At 35.7% G+C, this 27,853-nt stretch overlaps 1 protein-coding gene across 12 annotated transcripts in view; it reads left to right on the top strand.

Moving 5' to 3' along the window:
- The window catches only part of LOC113238232 (protein sprint), a 380,231-nt gene that overhangs the window by 348,179 nt on the left and 4,199 nt on the right, over positions 1 to 27,853 (top strand). For 8 of the 12 annotated variants that reach the window (XM_026475026.1, XM_026475027.1, XM_026475025.1 and 5 more), the window contains 14 exons: positions 14,643 to 14,843; positions 15,027 to 15,211; positions 15,596 to 15,825; positions 15,908 to 16,134; positions 16,226 to 16,621; positions 16,781 to 17,335; positions 17,604 to 17,799; positions 17,894 to 18,288; positions 18,594 to 18,729; positions 19,037 to 19,192; positions 19,727 to 19,853; positions 20,462 to 20,576; positions 22,823 to 22,918; positions 25,501 to 25,597. In XM_026475026.1, coding sequence (XP_026330811.1) covers positions 14,643 to 14,843; positions 15,027 to 15,211; positions 15,596 to 15,825; positions 15,908 to 16,134; positions 16,226 to 16,621; positions 16,781 to 17,335; positions 17,604 to 17,799; positions 17,894 to 18,288; positions 18,594 to 18,729; positions 19,037 to 19,192; positions 19,727 to 19,853; positions 20,462 to 20,576; positions 22,823 to 22,918; positions 25,501 to 25,597 — 3,112 coding nt within the window. The remainder of the gene's footprint in view (positions 1 to 14,642; positions 14,844 to 15,026; positions 15,212 to 15,595; positions 15,826 to 15,907; positions 16,135 to 16,225; positions 16,622 to 16,780; positions 17,336 to 17,603; positions 17,800 to 17,893; positions 18,289 to 18,593; positions 18,730 to 19,036; positions 19,193 to 19,726; positions 19,854 to 20,461; positions 20,577 to 22,822; positions 22,919 to 25,500; positions 25,598 to 27,853) is intronic. The other 4 variants (XM_026475028.1, XM_026475035.1, XM_026475036.1 and 1 more) reach the window with 4 other exon arrangements.

The raw sequence follows: 27,853 nt of genomic DNA, 5'->3' as shown, positions 1-27,853 counted from the left end.
AGTGTTCATAACTGCGAGGATTAAAAATACCTAAATGGCGGTAACATTTCAATTATAGTGTTTTGGTATTCTTTTGTTTCTTCGTCTTTTTTGTATTTTGGTCGCGAAAATGAGTGCTAGTGATAAGAGCGATAACGAAAATACAGTAATAGATACTTATTCAACCACATCATCAGAAGTTCAGCAGACTACAATGTGCCTGGAAAAACAATAACATTTTCTTTTAGCAATTGTCCTAACACGTCAAATATTACTTTTAACATTAGTTAATATTTTTTTACTTTTTCTATTATACTTCTTTAGTTTTTATTATTTCCTTACATTGTTTGAGAAAAATTATAAACATGCCTCGGCGGGAACGTGGATTTCTTGAATCGTATTAACACAAGGTCTCGCTGGCGCCTGTCCTCGTAACTCACACTCGTCCAGCAACCCCTTACTTCCCGGCCTCTTCAATAATGTACCATAGTTCTATTTATGGAACCGTAGGTTTTATTACGGAAAGCTGAAAGACATAAATATAGACGTATTTTCTTTCTAACCTCGGTTGGAAGTAGCTTTACACTCTATCGCCTTTAATCCGGTTAATCTTGGTATCCTTCCCTATTATCGTAACTAACATCTGCACTTTCAATATATGTATCAACCTTAGAACGTAACTCCCGCATGAATTGAAAGTGGCTGTATTCGAAAATGCGGTATCCCAACGGCACACAACCATTGTGCTGCAAAATTTAACACCTTGACTGCCGTGGGTGCCGAGAGGACCTTTTGTCGCGAGTGATTCATTGCCCTTATTGTAACCGATTGCGATATTAATATCGCTGCTAAATCATCGCGTAATATTCGTGTTTAAATTCCACAAATTACCGCGATTAATTTTGGCGGTGGTATTTGTTTTTGATGTAGTTATTAAATTCTGTTGGCGGGATATTAATTAAACGCCTAGATTATAAATAGCAGTGTTTTGTTTTGAACTGATGTAATAGTATACGCCTCCCTCAATGGCTAGCATTGTGGGTGCAAGATTAGGAGTTTCCGGGTTCGATTACCAGTAAGAGCAATTTGGGAAACGAACATTTCTAAATTAGTTCTGGTCTAGAGTAATCAGGGTAGTGACCACGAGCACAGGGAATCCCCTAGTTTGGGACCACAAGTGACGGGACGAACAGATCGTGCGCCTGGTGGCGCTCCGTCTGTCCATAACAGTTGCAATGCGCCTCGGAGCTTTATATCACAAAGGCCTGAGGGGCACTGCCACTGCGCCCGCCACTCTGAGACATAAATTTTACCAGCACCCTCAGGATCGTAATAATAGGTAGGTAGGTAATCGAAAAGAAATCATTTATTCCGTGCATTATATACAATCAAAGAAATTCATAATACTTTGCGACTACAATACAAGAGTTGAAACAAATAGAAAGCACAACATGCCTCATTATAGAACAGGTTAATAAATAATACTAACAAATGACTATGACATAACAGACTGCGCTGTGCTGTTACAGACCCAGTAATCTCGTTGTCCGTCCGACATCCGCCCGAAACAATTATTGACCTAATTAAAAAAACGCATCATGCTAATGAAGCTTCATACTTGATATTGTCTTTTGACTTGATCGAAAACAATTACTGTTGGACAGAGAACGAGAGTAGACCTTCAGAATCCGTCATCCACTCAGCTTGTTGTCGTGTCACTACTGAAAGTACGACACTGATTTTCAGTATTAGGCTAATTTGTTTGGCCATTCGTCACAATGGTCAAATATCTGTTTTAAATAGAAAAAGATAGAGCAAAAAATTTTCCTTTATAAACAGTTAAAATTAGTAAACGTATTCGACTTATCGGAATTTACCTAACGATGCTTAGCTGAAACATCATTAAACAATTTCAATATTAAAAAACTGGGTTATGGTTTTTTATGGTATCTCAAAAATATTTCGTCACAGCCGCGTTTTAGTTAGTGGACGGTAGATTATAGTATGTGTATATAGATTTTTTAATGTGACTTCTCTAAGCCTCTAAAGCAACTGTCCTGTGAACACGCACGAAGTTCACGAAGTTTGATCCCATTATGACTATCGATTAAACAAACTCAATGACATTCAGTAAACATAAACAAAATGCTAATTTATTGCCCATATATTGAAAGTGTTTTGTGAAAAGTGAACGGGCTGAATCACATCATCAAAATTCCCCAACTTCATGCAAATTTTTTCACACTAGTTTGTATAGAGATGTCCTGCGAAAAAATGTCAGAAACTTACACTATTGAAGAAAAGTTACAATCTAAGATCTAGTATGGCCAATTAGTCCGTAATCCGTTTATTTAGTACGCGTAATAGGTACCTAGTTATGAAAGAGGAGAACGTGGTAGCGACATAATAGCTTCTAGAAGTCCATTAGAAACTTTAGTCAAGATGATTTCCGAACATTCTCAAATGCATAATTAATTTTCTCGGTTCAACAATTTCTTGTAGCAACTTTGACTTTTGCATTTTCAATTACATTTATGGACATTTCGCGAACTAGTGCGAAATCAAATTTGCATAGAACTTAAGATTTTAATGTAGACATTTGCAGTATTTGTATTTGTATACTAAGCTAGGCATTTACGATATTAACATAGATGCTTAATTGTTAGTATCTACGCTGGATAACCAAACGAAATATTTGTAAACGCATTTCAACGAGTTTTTAGGATTGTGCCATTGTTACACATGGAAATTAAACGTTTTAATTAAACGTTCGGGTCTAAAATCGTGCACTTTTTTTAATAAACCAACGTTTCGAGCTCTTTTTAGCTGTAGCCAAAGAGCAAAAAACAAATATTTTCGATTTTAGATCCGAAAAAAAATTGTTTAATTTTGAATATTTTGAAATACATATTCTTTCTTGTATCAAGACGTTAACTAGACACACTTCCTAGGTCGTGGTCGTCTCAATTTTAGATGTTTTTTTATCTTGTTGAACTTAGAATAATAACGCATAGAAATCTAGTCCGCACACGCTAAGTGAGGCAAATTGTAGCGCTCCCAATGGGCCTACACGACCGGGCGGGCCGTCAGTGCTCAAGGTCAATTTGCACAGCGAACAGCTCAAGAATTTTAGCTGAAAATGACAAAATATGCGGTAAATGAGTGTATAAATACGTCAGACAAACATAAAATAGATACTAACATCACATTTCACAAGGAAGTAACGCGTTTCAACTTGTATATTCACTAAAACCGAAAATTAATTTCGTTACAACAAAACACGAAAATGTTGCAAAGTAACGGATTTCTTTCTCCCTATTTTGCTAAACTGTTTCAAAATAATTATATCACGTAATTTTTTGAGAATTGGCAATATCGCGATGGTGGCAGAATTTTTCAAAAACGATTTTTCAAAAAATGCAATATGGGTATTCTTTTCGAGGTACTTGAGGATGCTCAATACGAATATGGACTTATTTCTAAATCCAAGATGGCAGACACGACAGTTCAAATAGAAAAAAAATATAAAAAGCAATATGAGTATTCGTAATGAGCACCCCGAAATACCTCGAAAACGATACCCAACTTGCCATTATTCAAAAAATCGTGCCCGCCATCTTGGATATAGAAATGAGTGCCGTATTTGTAATGAGCACTCCCAAATACCTTGAAAATGATACCCAACTTGCCATTATTCGAAAATTCGTGCCCGTCATCTTGGATTTAGAAATGAGTGTTATATTCGTAATGAGCACATCCAAATACCTCGAAAATGATACCCATATAGCATTTATCTGAAAACTCGTGTCTGCCATCTTGGATTTAGAAATAAATGCTATATTCGTAATGAACACCTTCAAATACCCTGAAAACATTACCCAACTTTCCTTTATTCGAAAAATCGTGCCCGCCATCTTGAATTTAGATATTAGATATTAGATATATTAGATATTCGTAATGAGAACCACCAAATACCTCGAAAATGATACCCATATTGCATTTATTTGAAAAGTCGTGTCCGCCATCGTTTATTCAGATATAAATGCCATTTCCATAAGGATTACCAAAAATAATTTGTTGAAAATTCTTGTCACTTGACATTGTCGATCGACAAAATCGAGCATATCTGTAGGCACCTGATCGATATTGTCAATCGACAGTAACTATCGTCAAATTCGAGTAAATCTGTAGGCACCTGATCGACAATGTCGGGCACATCTGTAGGCATCTTTAACTTAATGATGTGTTAAGCAAGATACAATTTCCCCACTTTTGAGGGAAATGTTATTCCATGGCATGATTATTTGTATATTTGTGTGCGCAAGAGGGTAGACAGATGGACCATTGTCAATTCTGCAATTTTTTTTTTGCATATGTAGTAAAAAACGATATACTTGTATTATTTAGTAAATTCCTATGTAAAATTAATCGAGGTAGTTTATATTAATATGATTTTTATTTATATTTACACAATATAAATATTTCTTTTAATCATCATTATGAAAGTGACAAAAATGTCACTTCCGTGTCGTGTGCAATAAATAATTTATCTGTAATAAATAAACTAATGTATATTATTTTACTATAATACATGAATAAACTTTCTAAAAAATACAAAATTATTGCAACATAAATAAAATAATGACTTCAAAATATTTCATAACGTTTGTGCATGAAAAAATTGTCACCTCCATGCATAAACTTATTGAACGCAGCCATAATTTATTAAATCAGTCAACACAGTGTCTGAACAATTCTTAGGGGATGGATAAAGGAAGAACAATTACAGACAACAAACGCAATGCCGTCTTGAAAGTTTTTGACAATTTGCCACTTCCGGGATAATAGTTTTGGGGCACTGACCTATAAGGTACGATTTTTCAAAAAATGGTCTGCTAATGCCATGGACGTTACTCAATTTCCATGGATTTGTGTCACTCCGTGCGACTCCACGGAGTGACACTTTCTTTCTTTTCTTTTTTCCTTTTTTTTTTCATGAAAACTACACTGATAATAGCTAGGTTTTTAAGTGAAACATATTGTAGGATACGGTACGGTACCTTCATTTGAGACTACTTTGAATCATATCAGAATACTTTTTTTTTTCATTTTAAGTCCGTTTTTGAGAATGGCCCAGATATGTCTGCTCTTAAAGCTGTCATATGCCGCTATCCAGACAACCGCCCGTGACTGGAAACATCGGGAAAATAAAAAGAAGTCATACCGTGGTAAGAAGCCTGAAATTAGTGATAATCATTTAGTGAATAACCACGGAAGCCTTAAAATCTATGTGTATAATTTATTATAATTAATAAAAATACAAAGATCGAACACATAGAAAAATTCCTTCGATCAGACAGGACTAGAACTTATGTCTGTATGCCAATGTAGGGCAAAAGCTGTAACAACTTAACTACAGATCGAGTCAGCAGAACTTCTCTGTGCGTTTGTTATAGATCTTTGTTTTTTTGGTTTTATCGGCTTTTTTTGCCGTAGTACTACCTGTAAAAAACCTACAAAAGGCAATTGACATTGTCCTGTCAAATCGAAGGATTTTTTCTTTGTATTCGATCATTGTATTAATAATTATAGTAAAATAGTGGAGCCATTTCACAAAAATATCTAATTTCGTAGTAGTAAAACATCGTGATGCTCAATAAAATCAATATGTATAACCTCCCTCACTGTGAAAACGAGTAACCCGTAAATCGGTTATACCACCATAAAACGCTATTACCAAAATAGGCTGAAAACGCACTAATTTATTGGTACAAAACTACCCTAGAGCGCATCGTAACGCTGTGCGAAATATGGCAGCGATTCGGTCGTTCACAGCCCACCATTAATTTATAGAGCAATAACGCAGCCGCTGACGGCATTTTTTTATTTATTTCTCCATTTCATAGTGGAGAAAAGGTATAATACCTTCAGTCAGGTGTAAAAACCTATAGCAGCGCTTATTAAAAAAAATAGGCTCTGTTATTTCTATGCCTTTGTGACAAAAACAAAGTAAATGTCTAAATTTTTTACAACTACTTTTACTGTCTATTTTTTGCTATTTACTATATTCATATCTATATCAGTAAAAATTCTTATTTCGATCTTAAATTTACGACGTGAAGTTAAAAAATAATGAAGGAAGAAAGCACTCTAAATAAACCAATTTTCCGGCGGTTTTCACTTAAAACGGTAACCATACTTATCTCCGGATTGCGACGGGAGAAATCTTAACCGGCAAATTAGAGTGACGGCTGACTTTCCAACCAATTACCACACCACTTAGACTTTCCTTGCGAGTTATGTAAATGAAAACACAATATCTGCATGTTTTCTATGAAAATACTACTTATTCGGCAAAACTGAATAACTATGTTTTTCTAAGTTATGTAACTTTAAATAGTAAATAAATAAAGACTTTATTCTTCAACACACAACATACAACATTTAAGAGAAAACAATTGCTAAAATATAAGTCGAAAAATCGGTAAAAGCTTCAGCATTCGGCTGGCATTCAGGCTTGTCCTGCCTAGTATTCGCCGCTGGACGCACCGTAGCATAGGGCCGGGTATCTTTTCGATTAAATATTTTATTACATTAATTTTACTACAGATATAACAAACATTAACACCTCATATGACGTACGTACGTACCAACAACCAACTAAACTGCACTTAGCAGCAAAGAATATTTTACTGGGTACATAGAATCAACAGGCTATATGTGTATGTACTATTTTTTACTAATTAACAAGACGGATATTATTTTCATTTAAAATAAATAATAATAAAAATAATACCGCACACACTCACGAGAGAAATAAACGTAGGCTATAATAATATTTCTCCCGGCCGAATCGAACTCGGCTCGCTGAGGCAGTTATAAATGTTTCATAACACAAACACTAAAAACTTTTCCTTTGTAATAAAATACAATTTACAACCTTAATGTGACAAAATATCTAGCCTTATCCCAGTGCAAACATTACAAAAAATGAAAAAAAAATTTGTATCACGAATTACTTTGGGTTGCATAATAGTGACAAATGTTAACAATTTTAATTCGGAACTACGTGTGGCGGGCTGTCATTAACTTTGGGATTTTGTCTTAATTAAGAGACGACAAGCCCACTGCGCGCATATTAAATTGCACGTATCGTGGAATGAGGAACGGTATAAGTTCTTTAATACTAATTTCACTTGCTATATTATTGCTTTATAAAGTGGTAAAAGGGCACAAAAACAAAGGGCACAAATGTCTAGTTCATACAAATAAGATTCAGCGAAGTTGTCGAGTTCTTATGTTTTCGCGATTGTTACACATAGGAATTGAAACTATTTTTTTTCTGGTTTAAACTGCCTATATTTCTTTTTCAAACAAACCAACGCTTCGGGCACATTACAGGTCCCAAGGTCGCGTCTGACACCGAACATAGGTTTGACTAAAATAACATTTTGTATTGTTTTTAAAAACAAAAATTAGGATTTCTCTTGACCACGATCAATTTGATAGCAGTAGAGGTCCTTGTGAAAGAGTTCGTTCAGGGAAGTATTGCCACCGTACATACTTCTGCTGCCAAGCAGTAATGTCAGCATTACTGCTTCCGGTTTTAAAGGGTAAGAGTGCTGGTGAAATTACAGGCGCATGGCGCTTGCTGATGCTGATGATACCACTTTGACCTTCCATGGTGATACTTGGGAATCGGTTTACCTATTCGCTCAACATGGTTTTGATCATGTTTGTCATTGGTTGGCTGACAACTCCTTAACTCTAAATGAAGAGAAGACAAAGTACATTACTTTCTCTATTCATAATTATACATCACCTTCTAATAATCAGGTAAACATCATCGCTCACTCATGTTTTTCGCATCTGTCCCCTGCAAACTGCAATTGTCCACAAATTCTGAATTCACAATTTATAAAACATCTTGGAGTAACTATTGACAGTAACCTGAACTTTTATGAACATATTAAAGCTTTGCCACGGAGTGTTAGGAAGCTCTCTTTTGTTTTCAAACAACTGAGACATGTGGCAGATGGCAATCTCATGAAAATGATTTGTCTCTTACTGTGTCAATCGCTTCTGATGTACTGCATATCTGTTTGGCGTGTTTGTCTAAAACATTTATGTTGGAGGTTGAACATGCGCAAAGAATAGTCTTAAAGATTAGTAATTTTAAACCTCGACTCTATCCTACGTCATCTTTATATGAGGAATGTGGAGCTCTAACTGTGAGGCAATTGTTTATCCTAGCTTCTGCTAGGATTGTTTATCCTAGCTTCTGATAGGCTGTTGGGGGGCGGGGGGGCAAATAATCCTAATAGACGGGAGTACATGGTATGTGGTCATTATAAGGGCAGAACTTCTAAATTTTATTTGTATCAAGGTGGTAGATTGTACAATAAAGCCAATAAATTATTTCATATTTACCACACAACCAGATGGGAATGCCAAAGGGTTGTTTCTGGATGGCTTTAGACACTCAACAACGATAAGACTGAGGATCTTCTAATGTCACCTACGGTTTGATGTCTGGGAATATTGCAATATGTTACACACACACACGCATGCACGCACGCACGCAAGCACGCACGTACACACACACACACACACACACACACACTCACACACTGATTTGCTATCCCTTTACCATAGTCGTCTTGTTTTATCGACCGGAGATTGAATTCCGGGTGTTGGAGGTCAGGTGACTCATAGCACAGGTCTAATCTAGTTTGGGCTCCTGTCTCCCAACCTCTCACTTATATTGTATTACCTACATCTTGTACTAGTTGGGAGAAAAACAAACGATTTTATTATTATTATTACTTGTCAACTTATGTCTCAGGGGACGAGCGCAGTGGCAGTGTCCTTCAGATCTTTGCGAATGAAATCTCTGGATGGCACTGCAATTATCATGGACAGGCGTGTAGTTTACCATCAGGCGAACGACTTGTTCGACCGACTGTCAACTTGTTTTATATTTATATAACAAAAAATCAAACTGTCAACTCAAGAAGCGGTCAACGATGCGATTTACCCAGAAAATGTCTATTTATCATATACCTTTCAAGATTTCCGAATTTTGAGCCAACCGAAATACAGCGTGTAGTGCCATGGCTGTGTGCAAGTTGAGAAGCATCTTTTCATAGATATTTTATTTCTATATTAGGTATATTTTGTACAGTCGATGTCCAAATTTGTACAGAAGATATCTGACCCTAAGCACACCTTTTGGTTCTGCGAACCTTCTTACGGGCGTAAGAAGTTATTACGGCTCACAGGGTAAAGGATAAGTTGTTTAACACTTTTCTTCATATTTATCAACCCAGAATCAAATGGACGGTTAGGGGTCAGTTATAGAGCATCAACTGTACGTACAATGTTATTTTTATTAACGTCCTCATACATGTAACAAGTTTCCTGTAACAAATATAAAATGTAAATAGACACGGCATAAATAAATAGTCATTAAAAACCAAAACAAAGCACACAGAATATCAAATAAAATTCATAATGTCCGCTGGTACATTCCGTCGCTTAGTTGGGATAACGTCTACCACGGTTTGCTAGACGACGTTGGTTCTACGAATTCATGAAATATGAGGACTAATTAATTGATGCGTACATTTTTCATTACAATTATTATTATTTACTTTTATAACGTACACGATTATGACATCTCGTATTAAATCAATTAACTTTAATTTATCAATTTATTGTTTAATTATTGTTTTTACGTTTGGTCTTAATCTATCCAGTGTATTATTTGATTATTGTATTTTTGCATGTTTTCATTTAAGAAGGTCGAATAGGTTTATGTGCTGATTTAATATTCATCTACATGTATAATGTACCCTACCCTATTTGAAGCGAATAAATGAATTATTATATATTCGAATACAACCGGACCGAAAGAATATTTTTCTAAGTATGCGGTCATTGTATTAATAATTATAAAGAGTATTTTCACAAAAAATAATTGAATATCATGGTGATGCACGACATTCAATAACACTTAATTGTATTTAAATAGATATTCTAAAATAATGCGGCTGTCTAATGGTCATTGTCGTAAACCTTTATATGAATTAATTGCAGTTTAGTCGATAATACTTACCTCTTAAACTCTAATATCGTAAAACAAAGACGAGGAAACTTTCGCAGACTAATATTTCATGTATAAACAGCAAGTGCACCTTATTAAAAATGCTCAAAGCCGCTTCCGCTTAAGTACCGCCAAGACGGCAGTCGCCCGAAGCTATTTACATAGAAATATCGGTGGAAAATTGAACAAGCAGAGCATATTTCCTTACAAATTTATCTAGATCCTCTGTCGTATTGTGTTGATCTTTTTATCTTTGTTCAACAACCCCGAAAAAGGTAGGTATTAGAATATTTTTGATGCGAAATGAAAATAATATAACTTGAAACGTTATTGAAAAATTTTTCGATTCGCTCTATACTTTTACGTTATAATTCTAAAGAAATTAGTTGTTCTGTAATTAATAACTTTAAATTAACAAGCAATTAACAATTTAGAAATAAAAATTAAATGCAACGAATAGCGACATCTCTAGCCGCGGCCGGTAGCTGTAAAGGTGTCTAACTGGGGTAACTGGTTCGTAGATTTCTCATAGATGGCGCTACGACAAAAAAGTCATAAAAAAGCAAAACAAAGTACTGCAACATACACATAGAGAAATTCGTGAGGTCCGCTGGTTCGTTCCGAGGCTTAGTCAAAGTCAAAGATCATTTATTCCATAGGTAAAATAAATTTACACTTGAAAACGTCAAATTAATTTTCATTTCATTAAATTAAGCTACTGCTCGTTCACTACGCTAACTTCTCTGAGAAGAACGAGCAAGAAACTCTAGGGATTACTCTTTTCAAATAAACTTAAATGCTATGGAATACACTTTGAATCAAATTTGTGTGGATTCTGGAGCCATGTCGTCTTTCCATACATCTTTATCTAACACGTAGTCTTCAATTTTGTAATATGACTTTTCAATCAAAATATTTTTAATGTAGTTTTTAAACTTACGAAATGATAATCTTAATATATGCTTCGGAAGCTTATTGTAAAAACGTATCCCCATAAAAGCTAAAAGAGTCGTTTAGCTTGGTTAAACGAAATCGTGGTACCATGAGTTTGGACTTAGCTCTAAGGTTAATATTATGAATACCTTCTTTCTTATTAAAATTATGTATATTTTTTATTTAGTTGGCATAGCGTCTGGCACGGTTTACTAAAAGGCGTCGGTTTGAATCCGGCCGGATGAAAGGATTTTTTTCTAAGTGTTCGACCTTTGTATTAATAATTATAACAATCATTTAGTGGTCATAAAAAAACAATAATGCCAAGTCTCTATAATCTCAGTACAGAGTACTAAAAAAACCGACCTCAAAACTTCGTAGAATTACGTCTATTTGCCAAGTTTTATTGAAATCGATTGAAATTGAAAATTACGCGAAACCGGATTCATCCCTTAATTTCCCACCCTTAGAGGCGGAATATTTTCTTCAAATTTAAATTGGACCATTATTGTGTAGGTACCCTCTTTCCAACAAAAAAGAATCATCAAAATCGGTTTACAAATGTGTAGACGTAAAGGAGTTATCGTGTAATATACATACAAAAAAAACATATATAAATAACTCCTCCTTTTTTTTGAAGTCGGTTAAAAATGGAATTTAATGTATTCAAAAATCAGTTCAAGGTCACTCTGCTTTAAGGTAGAGTTTATCAATAAATGTCAGTATATCGTGAAAAAATATTATTGGGTTATTTAAACTACATAAATTGTTTGCTTATTTATATTAAAATAAGAGAAAAAGCCGTGGTAGCGTAATGGTTTGACCTAACTCCCGCTCAAGTGGAAGCTGTGGATTCCAATTCGCGCTTGCATTTCTGAGTTTCTGGGAATTTAAGAGCGAAATTTAATTTGAAATTTATTATGAGCTTTTCGGTGGAAGAAAACAAAGTGATAAAACCTGCACGTCAGAGAAGTTTCACAACTCTTCGAAAACATGTGATGTGCCCAACCCGCATTGGGTCAACGTAGAGCATTATGGCCTAAACCATAGGTTCCCAAACATTTTGGCTCACCGCCCACTTAGGCAAGATAAAAAATTTCAACGTCCACCACCATAAAAAAATACTTGAAAACACGCTTTTACCACAATTTTTTTTACACAATTTTTATAGGAATGAAACTATTTTTCCGGATTTAAATCGCGTATATTTGTTTTTTCAAACATTTTCAACAATTTTCAACAATTTTTATATTAACTTATTACAAAAAATCACAAGGAAAATAATATGTAGTGTAGTTTATATAGATAATTCAAATTTCTCTTTTCAAATGTAACACACCCTAGACAGCATCAACGCCCCCCAATTGCTTCCGAGGCCCCTATCCTCCCGCTTAGGACTCTTCAGCGCCCGCTGGACCACCTTGGGAAACTATGGCCTAAACCCTCGCCTGAGAAGAGACCCGTGCCCAGTAGTGGAACGTATAAATTGGTTGATGATGTGCGCGAAAATATTATTGGCTTATTTAAACAGAAGGGTAATATTTCGTTTAGATATTCCGTAGAAAATTATATTAACAAAAAATAAACACTATATTGTCATATTAAATTTATTGTAACATGCTCCTAAACATGAATAACAGTAGCAACTGTAGCGAATATGAATGGATCGTATTTGAAATTGCATGAGGTTTATAAGAGTCATAGCAAAGAACGCCGCCCAAACCTTTTGCGGGAAATCGGGTAATAATATTTCCAAGCCCGTGAACAAAGAGGTTTTTGTCTGTTTGAAGTTCAGATGCATTGGAATTTGGTCGCGCAATATATGCGCACAATTTTCCTTTTCTTTTTTGTAAATAATAGTCAAAGAAGGAAATATGAACCAAAATATTACAAACCCTTGAACTTTTTTATGTTGCTTCTTCTATTATGTAAACTTAGCTTAACTGCCTCCGTGGCCGAACGGTTACCATGCCGGACTGCCACGCAGAGGTCCCAGGTTCGATTCCCGGGTCGGGAGAAATATTTTTGTATGACCTACATTTATTTATTTTATTCTCGTGAGTTTGAGTGTAATTTGTGATTGTCTATGTGTGTGTCCATGGCACCCGCGACACAGGGTTTCCCTAGTGCGGGGCTATGTTGAGTGTGTGTGTGTGCGTTATTAGAATAATATAAGAAGAATTAAAACTTAATTTAAAAGACGAACAGAAATCAGCTTGCAGAGGCTTATACCCATGTAGTATCTACTTACACACATATAGTACTTATTACAAACCAAACCGCAGACCGTGTCAGAAAGCTTACGGAGGGGCCCCTAAGTCACATAAAGCCCACAAACAACAAGGGAAAGGGACCTATTTGCCTATACGATATTTCATAGAGGGTTAATAATTAGCGAGGTTATATTTACCGACCGTTTTGGTAAAGGGTTGTAATAGAAGACATCATTTGATGGTAATGGGTAGCGAGAGGATATGGTGATTATGAAGATCATAAGATAATGACCACAGTTCACCTTTTTTAATAAGAAAACAATTGAAACTCAGGTTGTGCCGATATTCGTTAATTGCTTTTTCATCACACTTGGTCGTAAACAATGTCATGACATGCAGGCAAAGTCGACCGTAATGTCCTAAATTATATACACGGGCTTTTTCATCACATTATCGCCGATGTATATTTTACGTCAAGATTAAGCAAAAAGTTTTTATGCTCAAAAAATCTGAACTGATATTTCGCATAAACTTGAGACATAAAAAAAACTAAACATTTGCAATTTAATTCTATTTAACTAAATTTATTTTAGATTCTGCAGTATTTTTAGGTGATTATCACTAATATCAGGTTTCTTACCACAGTATGACTCCTTTTTATTTTCCCGATAATATTCCGGAACGGTTGCAAGCTCCATGGTCACGGGTTGACTCACACGGCAGTCAACCCGTGACCATGGAGCGTGCAACCGTTCCGAAATATCATCGGGAAAATAAAAAGAAGTCATACCGTGGTAAGAAACCTGATATTAGTGATAATCATTTAGTGAATACCCACGAAAGTCTTATTCACGAAATGATTATCATAAAATCTATATAGTATTTTTAGAATTCGGAAATTATTTATTTTATATCTAAAGCCTTCGGGCTTTTAACAAACTCTGGTTAATAATTTCTTATTTACCGCCCTTACACATACACGGTGTACTATTACTCAAACATTGTTCGTCTTAGTACGCTACTGTACTTATTTACACCTCTTAGCTCTTAATAGCGAGAACTCGCTATTAACCGCCTAAAATATTTACTTAGAGGCGTCTTGTAAGCATCCAGAGTGGAGGTGTATATGGCAGTGATTGTAGCAATACCGCACGAGTGCCTTCAGATTTGAATTCCACTTTTCATTTAACGTCAGCTGAAGTGGAGTCATCTGTAGCCTGTCACGTATAAAAAAAATAACCAATTATATAATACGTGTAGCGGTGACAAATACCCGCATAATAACAGCACAAATATTGTACATGGTTGATATAGCAGAGAAACAGATATATGATCGACGAAAAGATTAAAAACCAAGCATGACAGTAAATGTTTCTTTTATATTTTAACCACTCTTTTTCCATCTATTCCAGAGCCGCGAAAGTTTGTCTTCTGATGGCGAAGGTGCCCGAGGGGACTGTTCCTCCGTCGGCTCCTCAGGGTCGGGATCGGAAGAGCAACCTCCGTGCGACATCGGGCTGCTAGAGCGACTCATCAGAACACATCCAGTGTGGTTTTTGCCTGGCATACAGAGAGCCGGAGCCTTCCATCTACTACAGGGGAAAGAGGAAGGGGTAAGTTCTAAGAATATAATAGGTAATTCATTAGTTACCAAGCAGCCGCTTGAATTCATTAACCACGAAACTGATCTTTCTGTAATGTTTTTAATGTAAAATGTCAGTGTCTAGCCGTAATAATTTTATAATTTTGGTCATCGGAAAGGACCTGATGATGAAAACCGGTATTTTCTTTTCCAGAACTTTGTTGTCCGGCAGTCAAGTCAACCCGACACAATGGCGATCAGTGTGCGATTACCTGCCGACAAAGGGCCATACATCGAACACTACTTGATCCAAGCTTCTGGTGGCCGCATTGGACTTGAAACTTCTCACAACAGATTCAATAATATACCTGAATTGATAGCACATTACTCTCAATGTTGGTGAGTATTACACTTCATCAGCATCATCATCATAACATAAGCCTCCCCAAAATTTGGGTTTAAGCATAATGTATTGATTTTTTTAAATTACCTTTGATCGACAAATTACTCATCTACCTTGACTTCTCTAAAAACAACTGAGTTCTAATTGGCAGAGCTAATTAATAATTGACAGAGCATCTGGCGCGGATTGCCAGAGGGTGCTGGTTAGAATCCAGCCGGATGGAATCAATTTTTCTTAGTCTTTCGATCTTTGTTATAATAATTATAACAAACTAGTGGAGTAATTTCACAAAAATAATAGTCATTTGAATATAATGGTAGTAAAACATCGTGACTTTTAATAAATATAAAAGTTACAACTATTATTTTTTTAATTTCCAGTGATGAGTTACCAGTCCAGTTGCAACTTCCTCGTCCGCTACGTGAAGCGAAGAGCCGTCATCAACTGAATTCCCTAGCTTTACTCGGTCAAGAATTTTGGGGTTACCCAATGGCAAACCCAAAAAACAGCTCGCAGAATCTCCTCTCCCCATGTCAATTAGCTAACGATGTAGTGCCTATGGCAGTCACTCCTTCTGACACCGGATCTAGTCTAAGCAGTTTCAATGCGAGTGAGTATTTAACAAGCATTATTTAAAACATATACTTCGTTCGTGACACCAGGGAAACCTGAATTTGAATGTTTCTTTTTAGGTACCGGAACAATCACCAAAGATAATGTTCTCAGCCCAGAAAAAGATCAAAATGTTGTGCTAAAGATGTCACCCATAGAAACATCGGGTTCCCCACCGAAACAAAACCAGAACCTTAGCACATTTAAAGGCAGGGTTGGACCATCTCCACCAGCAAAACCTACCGGAGGATTTATTAGAGCACCTAGACCAATCCCACCAAATACGCTAAACCTTTTGTCTAGTACCGTAAGTATTTTAATGTAATTTGAGGGTGTCCGTAACCTTGTGATGGCACATTTTGATTTGGCGTTAATGTTGGCATCACCTGTTTTTTCAGGCTCATATAACGCAACCTCATTCATTCCCTACCACCAACACTATTTCCAATACGCAGCATTCTCCTACCCAAATCATCAAAACAACACCACCACCCCCACCACCGAGATGGGCCAAACCACCATTCTCGAAAAACCCATTATCACCCCAATCCGAAATCCAAGCGTTCAGCCCAATTAACAAAACTCCACCGAACGGAAATATAACCGTAACCACGACAGTCACGTTCAGTGTCAATAACACACAAATTCACAATCACCAAATAAATGAGAGCATACAAAGCGATCGGCTACAACTAACGCTTCCATCTAATGCCATCAACAATAATGGCTGCGTAGACATGTTCAATATTATGGGATCAGCAAAGAACCTTGCTGATTCCAATGACGAGACACAGGTAAGAATTTTGCTAAACTAAGTGCACGCTTAATTTGTTTGTGATCATTTGAGTGCTTGTTGTTCATGTTGTCTGTTACCGAATTGCATGTGAATTAACATTTACGTAATTAATCAACAAAAAAACATTAAAGTGACATTTATTCCTCTTCCCATATAGAACTTGATGCATCGTATGTCACCTGAGGGAGAGTGCATCAATGCAATGACAGCTAGTTTGCACGGCAGCTTCAAAAGAAAAGTAACTGATCAAAATCTCACCGAAGTTGGATCACCGATCGATCTACAGTCTCAGGCAAACACATCAGAATCTGCTGATCCTATTGTAAACAGTCTTACTAAATCAAGTAACAGTTTTGGGCCTAATCAGTTGGTATCACCCAACGGTACTAACTCAGTAACTAGTGGTATATTTTCCCCAACAAGTCAGATCAATTCTCCCGTATCTAACGACACAATTTCTTCTAAAAGCGGTGTCTTTTCGCCTTTAAGTCAAACTAACAAGAGTGAAATTTTCTCACCTATATCGAGAAGTTCACCTATATCAGGCAAAAGCGTATTCTCTCCTACTTCGAATCAGTCCATTGTGTCTCCTATGCTGGGTAAAGATAGAGAGAAATTGTTGTCCCCTATTACGAACACGACGAGTTCTACGCCATCTGGTAGATCGAGGAGGAGTCGACACTCCCAACGAAAGGAGTCCAGGCATTATCAGGTAGGAAAGGGTGATGTAATTCTATTTCACTTATATGTTCCTACCCAAATTATGGATATGTTATATCATCACTAACCGCACGACATAATGATTGTACAGTTTTAAAACAATGGAATGTTTGAATGTAATAATTTATACTTTATAGAAGTTATAGCAATCGGTTCTTTCTGAAATGAATGACCTTTTATAATATTGTGCACTGTATAATAATTCCTTTTTTTAATAGTAATGCTGATTCGTTCTTACAAAAATATAATTATTTTTACAGGAATCAGATATCCTAGAATCTCCAGGAGTGTATTACCGCAGTTCGTTAGTGGACAAAGTATCAGATTATGAAGATATTTGGGGCCCAGAAAGCAATAATTGTTCCACCTTCAAACCTATGAAAACCGAAAATGATAGTAGTATAAGTAATGGTTTTATGAAAAGTAAGAGACCAGATCTTTTGCCAGACACACTGCGTAAGTTAAAATTATTGTACTCCAATTCTTGATTTCAACTCATACAGTTTTATTTCGAGCTTTACATATCATATCATTATGTCTGTCATTCCAGCGAAACTAAATGCAGCCAAAAGTGCGCAATCCATCCTCGAAAAGGAAAACTTGCATATACTAAATTCAAACGAAAGCTTGAATGAAAAGAAAAATTTCTCCGATGGCTCTTTGAAGAAGAGCTTTAGTGGTTCAAATGAAATTATTGCAACTACAAATAGTAAAGGAGAAATTATACCAAAGAGGCCAGACAAACTTAATATTTCAATGAATATGAATAAAAAACTCACGGAAGAAATTAAAACTGCATTTAAAAATAGGGAAAATCATAATATTGAAAGTATGGAGACTGTGAAACTTGAAGATGATTGTATTAAGGATTGTAACGGTGATGACTCTGAAAAAGATAATGCTGGAAGTCCTTTTTACGCTGACCCAGTGGATACTCTCAAAGAAGTAAGTACAAGAAGTCTTTAGTCGTAAAATTCACAACCGTGTTTTTAAACAGCTTTCGTTCGTTGCATAAGAGGGTTCTTAAAGTCGAGTTTTCTGTGTACGGAACTATAATAAAATTTTTAAGTTCAGTAGAGAGCACCATAGACAATAGAATTTTGATTCAGAACTAAACAGAGTGCCTTTGTGATATGGTTTATATGAAATTATAATTGACAGATTAAAATACCGGAGTAGAAAAACATAACTATTTAGTAACATTGATTTTGATGTATTGTTTGCAAATAATGTTATTTTCATATTTTCAGGCTGGCCTACCACCCGTACAGAGACGCAAGCTAATAAGAGTCGGAGTGAGTTTGTCACAAAGATACTCAGAGCCACCGAATCAAAATCATCCCTATTACCCTCTGAGAGATATGCACAGCATAGAAGAGCTTTCACGTAAGAATTATTTTTAAACTTTTTCAAGATAACATGTATAAGGCCTATACTTTCATGTTATTATTTCATAGTCTACAACTAACTTAATAGGGAATTGTAATCAATTTTATGTACGCAATAAGTGATAGATATTTATCATATTGATATTTATTAAAAAGCCGTGCTAGCCTAATGATGACCTACCGCCTCACGAGCAGAGACCGTGGGTTCGAATTGAGGTTCACATGTATGAGCTTATCGATATTTATGTGCGAAATTTAATTGACTTTGATTTGATTGAAATGACATTATATACTCTTTTACACAGCGTCTTCCCCCAACACATCTACATCAGTCGATAACCTGGTATCGCTTCGAAACAAGCCAAAAATAAAGCCGGTTCAGCCTCCTCGCATCGCCAACAAGCCCCCCACAGGCAAGAACGACCAGACTTGGACCGTGGACTCTAGTTGGGAGTTCATAAGTCAGTGTTGCATTGGTGCTATGGCCATTATTTAATTTGGCGTAATTTAATTCAGCCTAATTCAAAATTTTATCATGCATCTATTTTTCTTTCCACTTACGCTTGAAATCTCGTAGATATACTTATGAATATACGAGTACCTATAGGTTGTTTAATACCTTGTTTGTTGTGTGCACTTATTGCATCAAATTCATTAATAACTTCTAATTTCAAGGGATTCGGATACTTATCCGAAAGATATTTAAAAATAATCAATTTACACAACGCCGCGTCTTTTTTTCGTTAATTTGTAACATGAAGTGTCGAAATTTATCCTGTCGACCATCATAAGTCTTAAAATATCTTTTGGACATAAGTACAAAATACAGCTTCAAATATTTCACTAACTACATAACAATGGTCGCAATTCATCATCTTCGGTGCTTATTTGTTTGTCTCGTTTCCTTTATACACTTAATTACATTCAATAATTACTTTTTGCTTTATGATATAAATGGCATGTCTACTAAAGACGTGATTCATTTGTTTGTTTAGGCAAAAATGAAGAATGTTCGAATAGTGAGAGCGGTACGTTCCCATCACTAGCTGAACAAGAAACAAGACTGAGCAGTGTGGAAGATACGGTGCAGCATTTATCCATACATCAAGTTGTCGCACAAAGGTAGGTTAAGAATTAGCCCGACAAATGCTAAGCGGAGACCATTTTGAATTTCAATGCTGCAATATGCGCTATCTATTAGGCTTTATTTTATATTTGTTGTAAAAAGAGATACCACTTTCTTTGTTTTTTTCTAAACCGACTATCATCCATATTGACAAAATTGAAAGCGTTGTTCCATTGAGTAGAAATTGTAAATTCAGCCAGTATCAAAGTTACCTTTTCAAGCAAGTTCATCAAAAGATCCTTATTCTTTGAAGAACAGCTTCTCAAAACGGCAATTTGTCTAGAAGTTACATTCTCGGCACTGTAATTTGTCAAAAGATTTATTGTTGTATACTTAGATACAAAAAAAGGGTACATAATTATGTACATCATCCAAAATTTTGAAATTTACACATAAACAACAGTATGTCAATGATTTGAATAATAATGTTTTCTTTGTTTTCAGTTTAAAATTAAGGTACACGTGAAAGTCATTGTTATGAGGTTGATATTTGTAAAACATGCCATATTTTGAAGTCTGTGAATATATAGGTCTTTTTATATTGTTGATAAAAGTGATCCGAACCATGGAATGCCTAAATTAACATCATTGTTTTTGACAATAGGTTTCCGGAACTACGACTGAACTCGGATCCAGTAGCCTTGCCTGAAGAAGTGCGATCGCCACCAAGAGCGTCGTGCTACGATAATGTACACGATTTAAGACCAGTCTCCGAGCAGGTAAAGTCCTCAATTTTATATTGTGTTCTTAGGTTCTTGAGTAATGCCATCTTACTATTTCTACCGTCAAGCAGTCATGTGTGCATTACGTCATTTTGGTTTTGAAGGGTAAGGTACTGGTGAAATCACAGGCACATGGGACTTATCACCTTATGTCGCAGGGTGAAGGGCGCAGTGGCAGTGCCCTTCAAGTTTTTGCGATTTAAAGTTCGGAGTGGTTCTGCAATTGTCATGCGTAGGCGTATCGCTTATCACGAGGCGCCGACTTGTCGGTCTAATCAATATCGCTTGATATCATAAAAATAAAAAGATTTTTGAGAGTGCTGCATATTGGAAAATGGAAGCACTGTTTCGGATCTAAATATCTGACTGTCGTGACCACGGGACCTTCAAAAAGCCTGAAACGTTGATTTGAAAAAACAAATAGGTACACGATTTTGATCCGAAAAAACGGTTTCATTTTGTTCAATTTTATATCTGTATTTATTTTACATAAAACAGTTTCCCCAGAGCGTGTCTTGCCGTCTATAATATTTATGCACTTCTGTGAATAACATGGGTTAGTATTATTTTTTAAACCAATAAACCTTTTTAAATAAAATAAATTCCGATTAGAAAAAATTCTTTAAATTGGATATGTACCTAACTATTTTTTCGGTGTCCATCACAGTCAGCCTGACTAACTATAAAGAGCGCAAACTATAATTTGTTCGAAAAAAAATTTTTTTTTTCGGTCATTTTTCATTTCTTTTCGCTTATTATACCTACGCTTTTTTACATCCAAAAATAAAGTTTCATTTCCAATGTGTAGTCATCGCGAGAATCTAAGAACTCGACAGTTCTTTAAAGAAAAAGATCCGAATTTAATACCACAATTTTACCTGTCATCTTGTACGTAGGTATTTTGAGAAACCCAAATGGCATTTATACTTGTGTACCTACTCAGGCCAACCCTGAAACGAATACATTCATCAAATTTTCGTAATATAAAGCCCACGCTAAGTGCTCTTTGAACTGATAAAATAATAATCAATGTCCTATTTTATTCACGACAATTAATTAAAGCAGTGCATATTTTATGTTTCACAAATATAACTCAATAACAGCTTAAATACTAGGCCGAGGACCGGCTAAGTAAACGGATAAAACTGACAGAGTACCCTAATTAATGTTAGTAACGTGCACTCTTTTTTCAAAATATGTAATATATATGTAATTTTTTTAAATATGTAATAGACACACGTTTTGCGACTATCGCACCTGATGCTAAGCGCGAGGCATGGGAAACAAACGGACACGGGTACAAAAAATCTTATTCATTCTAACCTTGAATATATGTACCTAAATTGTACTTTTCGAGAAAAAAAATTTAATTAATGTCAATCTTTTCTCCATAGTCACAAGGATTTTTTTTTTGTTTTATTGTAAATTGAGTAATTTTCGTCCCGATAAATATATATTTTTAGAGGATGAATATAAAAAATCACAGCCGTGGTAGCATAACGCTTTGACCTACCGCTTCTCAAGCAGACGCTCGTAGGTTCGAATCCGGGCATGCACTGAGTTTTCGGAATTTATTTGCAAAATTTTGAGCGTTTGGTGAAGGAAAACATCGTGAGGAAACCTGCAAAGCTATTTAATGATGTGTATGTAGTTCCCACTCTGCACTGAGCCCGCGTGGGAACGCGGCGAACGAACATGCGTGCATCAGCAAATCAGCAACAATCCTGGTGTGTACCATTCCTTTACCCTAACCATTGGGAAGAAGGAAGGAAAGCGTTTCGTGCGTATGTGCGATAAGGTACATCGACTGTATAATATATGGCCAGGCTACGTTTTGCCAGATAGTAGCCCGTCCTAGAGTCTCCCATCCGGTCTATTAACACGTTCATTGGGCCCGTGGGGGGTTAAAATGACGTACTCTGCCCGACATTGCGACCGGCGCGGCCTAAACGTAATAATTATTGCATTTAGGCCGCGCCGATAAATATAAATAATTAATATTAATAATATAATCCCATCAAATCCCAAACTTGAGCCAATTCATATACGTATATAAATGAGACCAAAAACAATCATATAAGCCACTGTCATATTTGAAAATTCCAGTCGACGACGAACGTGTTAATATTGTAGAAGAACTGAGATGCCAGTGCATCTCACAGAAAGTTATTGTAAATTACGTCCTGTGACTTTTTAAGTTACTTAAAATAGATTTTAATTACTTTTACCCAACTTTTTTTCAGGCAAGTGATGATGGAACCGTGTTCTCTGAGCCTTGGGACAGCTCACAGTGGGATGGGCTGTTACCACCTTCCGTTGGCCTACAAATTGACGACAATGTAAGTATTAAGACCATGCCGCACATTACACTATCAGTTTATAGAAACACGATAAAAGAATAACATTACGTTTTTGTAAAAAAAAAACAACCGCTTTGTTAGTTACCGCGGTTTCATCAACGAGAACTGAGACCACAGAACAATAAATACAGTAGAAATGGTTAGTTAGCGTCTGACGCGTGCCAACGATCTCGAAAAACCTATCTGTCCGCCATTTTCGCTTTGTATGGTACGGTTGTGTGATTCTTTCGTGCAAATTCTCTAAAATCCTAGAAAAATGCCTTATTGTGCTGTTATGGAGTGCAAAAATAATAGCAGTACCAAAAAAATTACCCGTGGCGGTATTTCGTATCATCGGAAAGTCTTATTTTGATAAATACTCAATTTTTTGTTAATCAAAATATTTTTTGTTTGAAAGTGAAGCTTATACCCCTGCAATATGGTCGCTTCTTGTTTGGAGAACTAAATTAATAACTCCATGTCGTCATTCAAAATTTCAATATATATATCAAAACGTCGTAACTTGTAATAAAGATGTTGATGGTATTGAACTTTTAACGATATGCCAACAGAATAAAGTTTAAATTATATTAACTATCCAGAATTTGTAATTTCTTTAAAATTTGAAACTACGACCAATCAATATCAAGATTTTGTAGTGTTTCAAATTTAGAATGTGTGAGTTTTGGCGACTCAACGAAGGCGCGTCAAATTTGGCGTGTGACATAGTTACAGGTGATGGAACATGAGTTTATAGTTACGATCCCAAAACAAAGCAGCAATCGAGCGTATCGGTCTTTCGAGATGAGCCGAAACCAACCAAAGTGGCGCGCGTGCAAAGTGCCTCTAAGCGGATGATTGCTTCTTTTTTTAATAAAACTGGACACGTGGCTACTGTTGCTTTGGAGAAACGTTGTACCGTGAATAGTTATTAGTACACGATCATTTGTTTGCTGGAAGTTATTGACAAACTCTGAAAAATAACCGTAAACGCCGTATCATCTTGCATCACAAGACAAATGAATTTTTGAAGGTGAACAACGTTGATCTTATGAGCCATCCTGCGTACAGTCCCGACCTGGCACTTTGTGACTTTTATTTATTTCCAAAAATTAAGAACCAGTTACGTGGTCAACGATTTTGATCATCTGAAGAGGCGAAGAGTATGAAGAATATGTTTCAGAGATTGTCACAGAGGAGTGGCATAAACCTTTTCAAAATTGGTTCATTCGTATGAAAAAGTGCATTAACCTTCCAGTGGTCGCGCGCGGTCTCAGGGACAGCAGCGACCTTATTTTACTCATTTTACAAAAACTATAAACCATAGATAGTTGAGCGACCTTGATATCTTGGAGGAGATGAGGTACTTCTCCCTAGTAGCCCTGTGACATTCTTCGCAAGCGCACATGTGTCTTTATTTATGTTTGCGGTCTCAGATTCCGCGCGCGACCGGTCGTGTGCCAAAAAAATTCATGGAATGAAATTGATACCTGGGTGAGTATTTCATGTTATTTGTACTATATTATTTAATAAAATTGATGTTAATTGTTGTCTATCTATACAATTCAAATTTTGCTATTGACGCTCTGATTAACTTTCCTGTATCTGAAAGGTTGTCTGGAAGAGATGGCTCTTAGCGATAAGTCCGCCTTTGCCCACATTAATTGCTATCTATGTAGGTACTGTTGTTGTTCTTGTGTTTGAGCAAGAAAGTGTATATCTCTCTACCTACGTATATTACAAAAGTACATTATTTTGTGTAATATTATATTCAATTATTTTTTATTACACTATTTGTTATAGACAATGAGTTACGATGAATCAGAACGGCTTGCAGAGGAGGCGGAAACAGAAGATGAAGATGAAGATTTGATTATGTGAAACCATTGATACTGATAAGGAGTACGTTGTCGTAGTACAGTCAAAAGCACGTCAAGCTTGACACTTTCTATTTGGATTGTACTTATTTAAATTACATTTATAAATAATTGTGCTTTTAGAGTTCCTACAAAATTGTGCAGTTATTATTGATAATAATTTTGAATAGTCTTAGTAATAATTATGATGTCTATTAACGATTAAGATAGAAAATTTCATATCGTTTTGTTATTTTCTTGTTTCTAACGTTGTTTTGTGTCATATGACTAAAATTTTGAATTTTTGTTTTGATTAATAAGTACAAATTAAAAAAATAATAGGTAAATAATGTTTTTTATTTCTATTTATATAGACAAAGGACTTATTTTTATTATGTGCTGTACAACGTCATGATGATATTCATTTGTCTTCTCAAACTGAACGCGCAAAGTTGCGATCTCGCAGACCGCGCGCGACTGTTTATGTTCGTCGCAAGGGTGCGACCACTGGAAGGTTAACGCTAACAGAGAATATTTTGAGAAACTATAAATTCATTTCTGACCATTTATAGTATTTTTTTCTTATTCATTCCGGAAACTTATAGTGCGCCCCACGTATACGACTAGCTTAGTAGTAGTGGCTTTGTGTATACTCGTGTAAGATCGTTTGTCCTAAATACCAATGCTCGAAACAATATTGACATGGATATTTCTATTTGTTATCAGGACGAGCCATGCGAGTGGGAGTCTCCGATACCACGCCGGGGGCCTGTCGCTGCGACCAGAGCTAAGAGCTTCCGGGATCGCTTGGATCCGTTACTTGGTAAGTCTATTTCTGCCTGTAGAAGCATTTTTTATGCTACGATATAACATTGTGTACGTCGCCTTACTTTCTCAACCTCGTATCCTATAAAGAGTGATTGATCATTCAGGAGACGGCAAAACTTTCTATTTATTTTAAATTTCTTATCGAGGGTTAATTTGGATGCATTACTTTAACAACAGGTAATAGCCAGTGCGTGAATCAGACTGCAACATTTGTATATACAATCGATTTTTTGCATTTCAGTAACTTTGTGCTTTAAGATGCGAATTTGAGAAAGTAAGGCGACGTTAAGTTATATACGTACATTTTATGTGTGACACGGCAATCACAGTTTTCTACACATTTAACTTATTGGTATTCATTTATTGCATTTTGTATGGAAGGTACAGGTAGGCTTTGAAAAGAGAGACGTGCGAATTTAAACATTCTCTTTTTAGAAATAATAATATTTTATACAATCGTTGCATAATGAGGGTTCTTAAAGTCGCATACCTAAGTAATATATACAAGTTTTGAAGACATAATTATATATTGATTGCATACAATACTTTTTCTACGAGTAAATTAAAATAATGAAACACAATCAATATTTCAAGATTATTTGTCAACGATCCACAACAACAAACTGAAACGAAAACCAAATAAACGCTACAAAACAAAAACCAAAGAGATAGAATAGAAATGTCTGGGTAAAATTGACCAAGTACCGCTTAAATTTTAACCAATCAGGAAGCTATAGAGCGTTTAAGTAGCGTTATTTGATATCTTATATTGTTCTTAAATAGTTCGTTTTTGCCAAATAGTTCTTTTTTACGCCTTTGTAGTTGTTATGTAACTTTTTGAGATATTACTTAATAAAAGAATTAGTAGCAGTAGAGCTCCTTGTGCAAGACTTCGTCCAGGGAACCTTACCTACTTTAGTTCAGTAACGAGTACCATAGATATTGAGTATATATAATCAGAAATAGAGACGAAATGTCATTTAATTTGTTTGAAAACTATTCGGACTAATAATTACTGTGACAACTGCCCTCTGATTGACCAGCCCGAATTCGAAACAATCGACGGGTGTCGTCAATTGTTTCACTTCAAATTGACCAGTTTAACTTGAGCTTTGCTATAATGAACGAAAATTGTAAAATTACATATTTAATTACCGATGAAAATGTGATTCCGTTTGTTTTGTAATTAGATGTTTTGCTGTTTTTCCCACACCACCGAATGGAAAGTTAAAGATATTATCTATAATACAATAAATACACAATATTTTTGTAATGTACAGAGACGTACACACAGGTCAGTTGTTGACGCTGTTCTATTTGAGTTTTCTAATTTGTGATTTCAGCGCAAAAGAGAGTTGATATTTAAAAGCGGTATAAGCTCATTTACCTGATGATGACCATTTGCCAGGGATGGGAAGCCCTTATTTCGTCTCTATTTCTGGTTATAAATTGTAAAATTTGGTACATTTTAAACTTGAACGTAATTAGATGCTATAAATACACGTGTCGTGCATATAAACACACGGAATTAGACCGAGAGAGGCGGTCCCGATACGACACGCGTCCGACCCGCACCCGCTCTTTGTGTGTTTCTCGCTTAAAGCAAAAGTGCAACATGCCTTTTGAATATTCCTTGTGCAAGATTTTTCTAAAGCACTAATAACTACTAAGTAGACATCAGCTACACATGTAAAAGTAACATGAATTGACCTCGTGATTGAAAATTACCCAACAAACATAGTACAATGTACACCTTGTTATCACTCCCATTGTTAATGTTAATCGTATCAATGACATGTTTAACGGCAATTTGATTTGAATTATAAATACACAAAATGTACACTCACGCGTGTGGTCTTATATTTTCAGTACAAAGTAACAAAGATAACGCGTAAGGAATTTATAATTTTAAGATATGCTGTTGTCTCTACACCTACATATTTTGCCTAACACGGTTCACCTTGTTCAACTATGATCTCATTATTCGTATTATCTTGTAGTTGATCTAAGCCTACTAAGCATAAATATTTACTTAATTAAATGCCCTGATTTAAACAAGTCTCGACGTAGTTTCACATCTGCATGAGAAATGACTCACTAACGTCACAATCAAATCAATTAACATACTTAGTACATCAATACAATGGCACCGCGGCGCACATTTCTTATCTTTCTAACATTAGTCTGTAAATAAATTAATTATTATTAAAGGTTAAAGGTCTGCGCGTGCGGTGTATAACTTTAACTCTGA

The sequence above is a fragment of the Hyposmocoma kahamanoa genome, unplaced genomic scaffold (genome assembly GCF_003589595.1).
Source record: "Hyposmocoma kahamanoa isolate Upper Pololo Valley unplaced genomic scaffold, ASM358959v1 95, whole genome shotgun sequence".
Taxonomy (NCBI): Eukaryota; Metazoa; Arthropoda; class Insecta; order Lepidoptera; family Cosmopterigidae; genus Hyposmocoma; species Hyposmocoma kahamanoa.
Note: the sequence above shows the minus strand (reverse complement) of the source record. Positions and strands in the feature narration are given on the sequence as shown.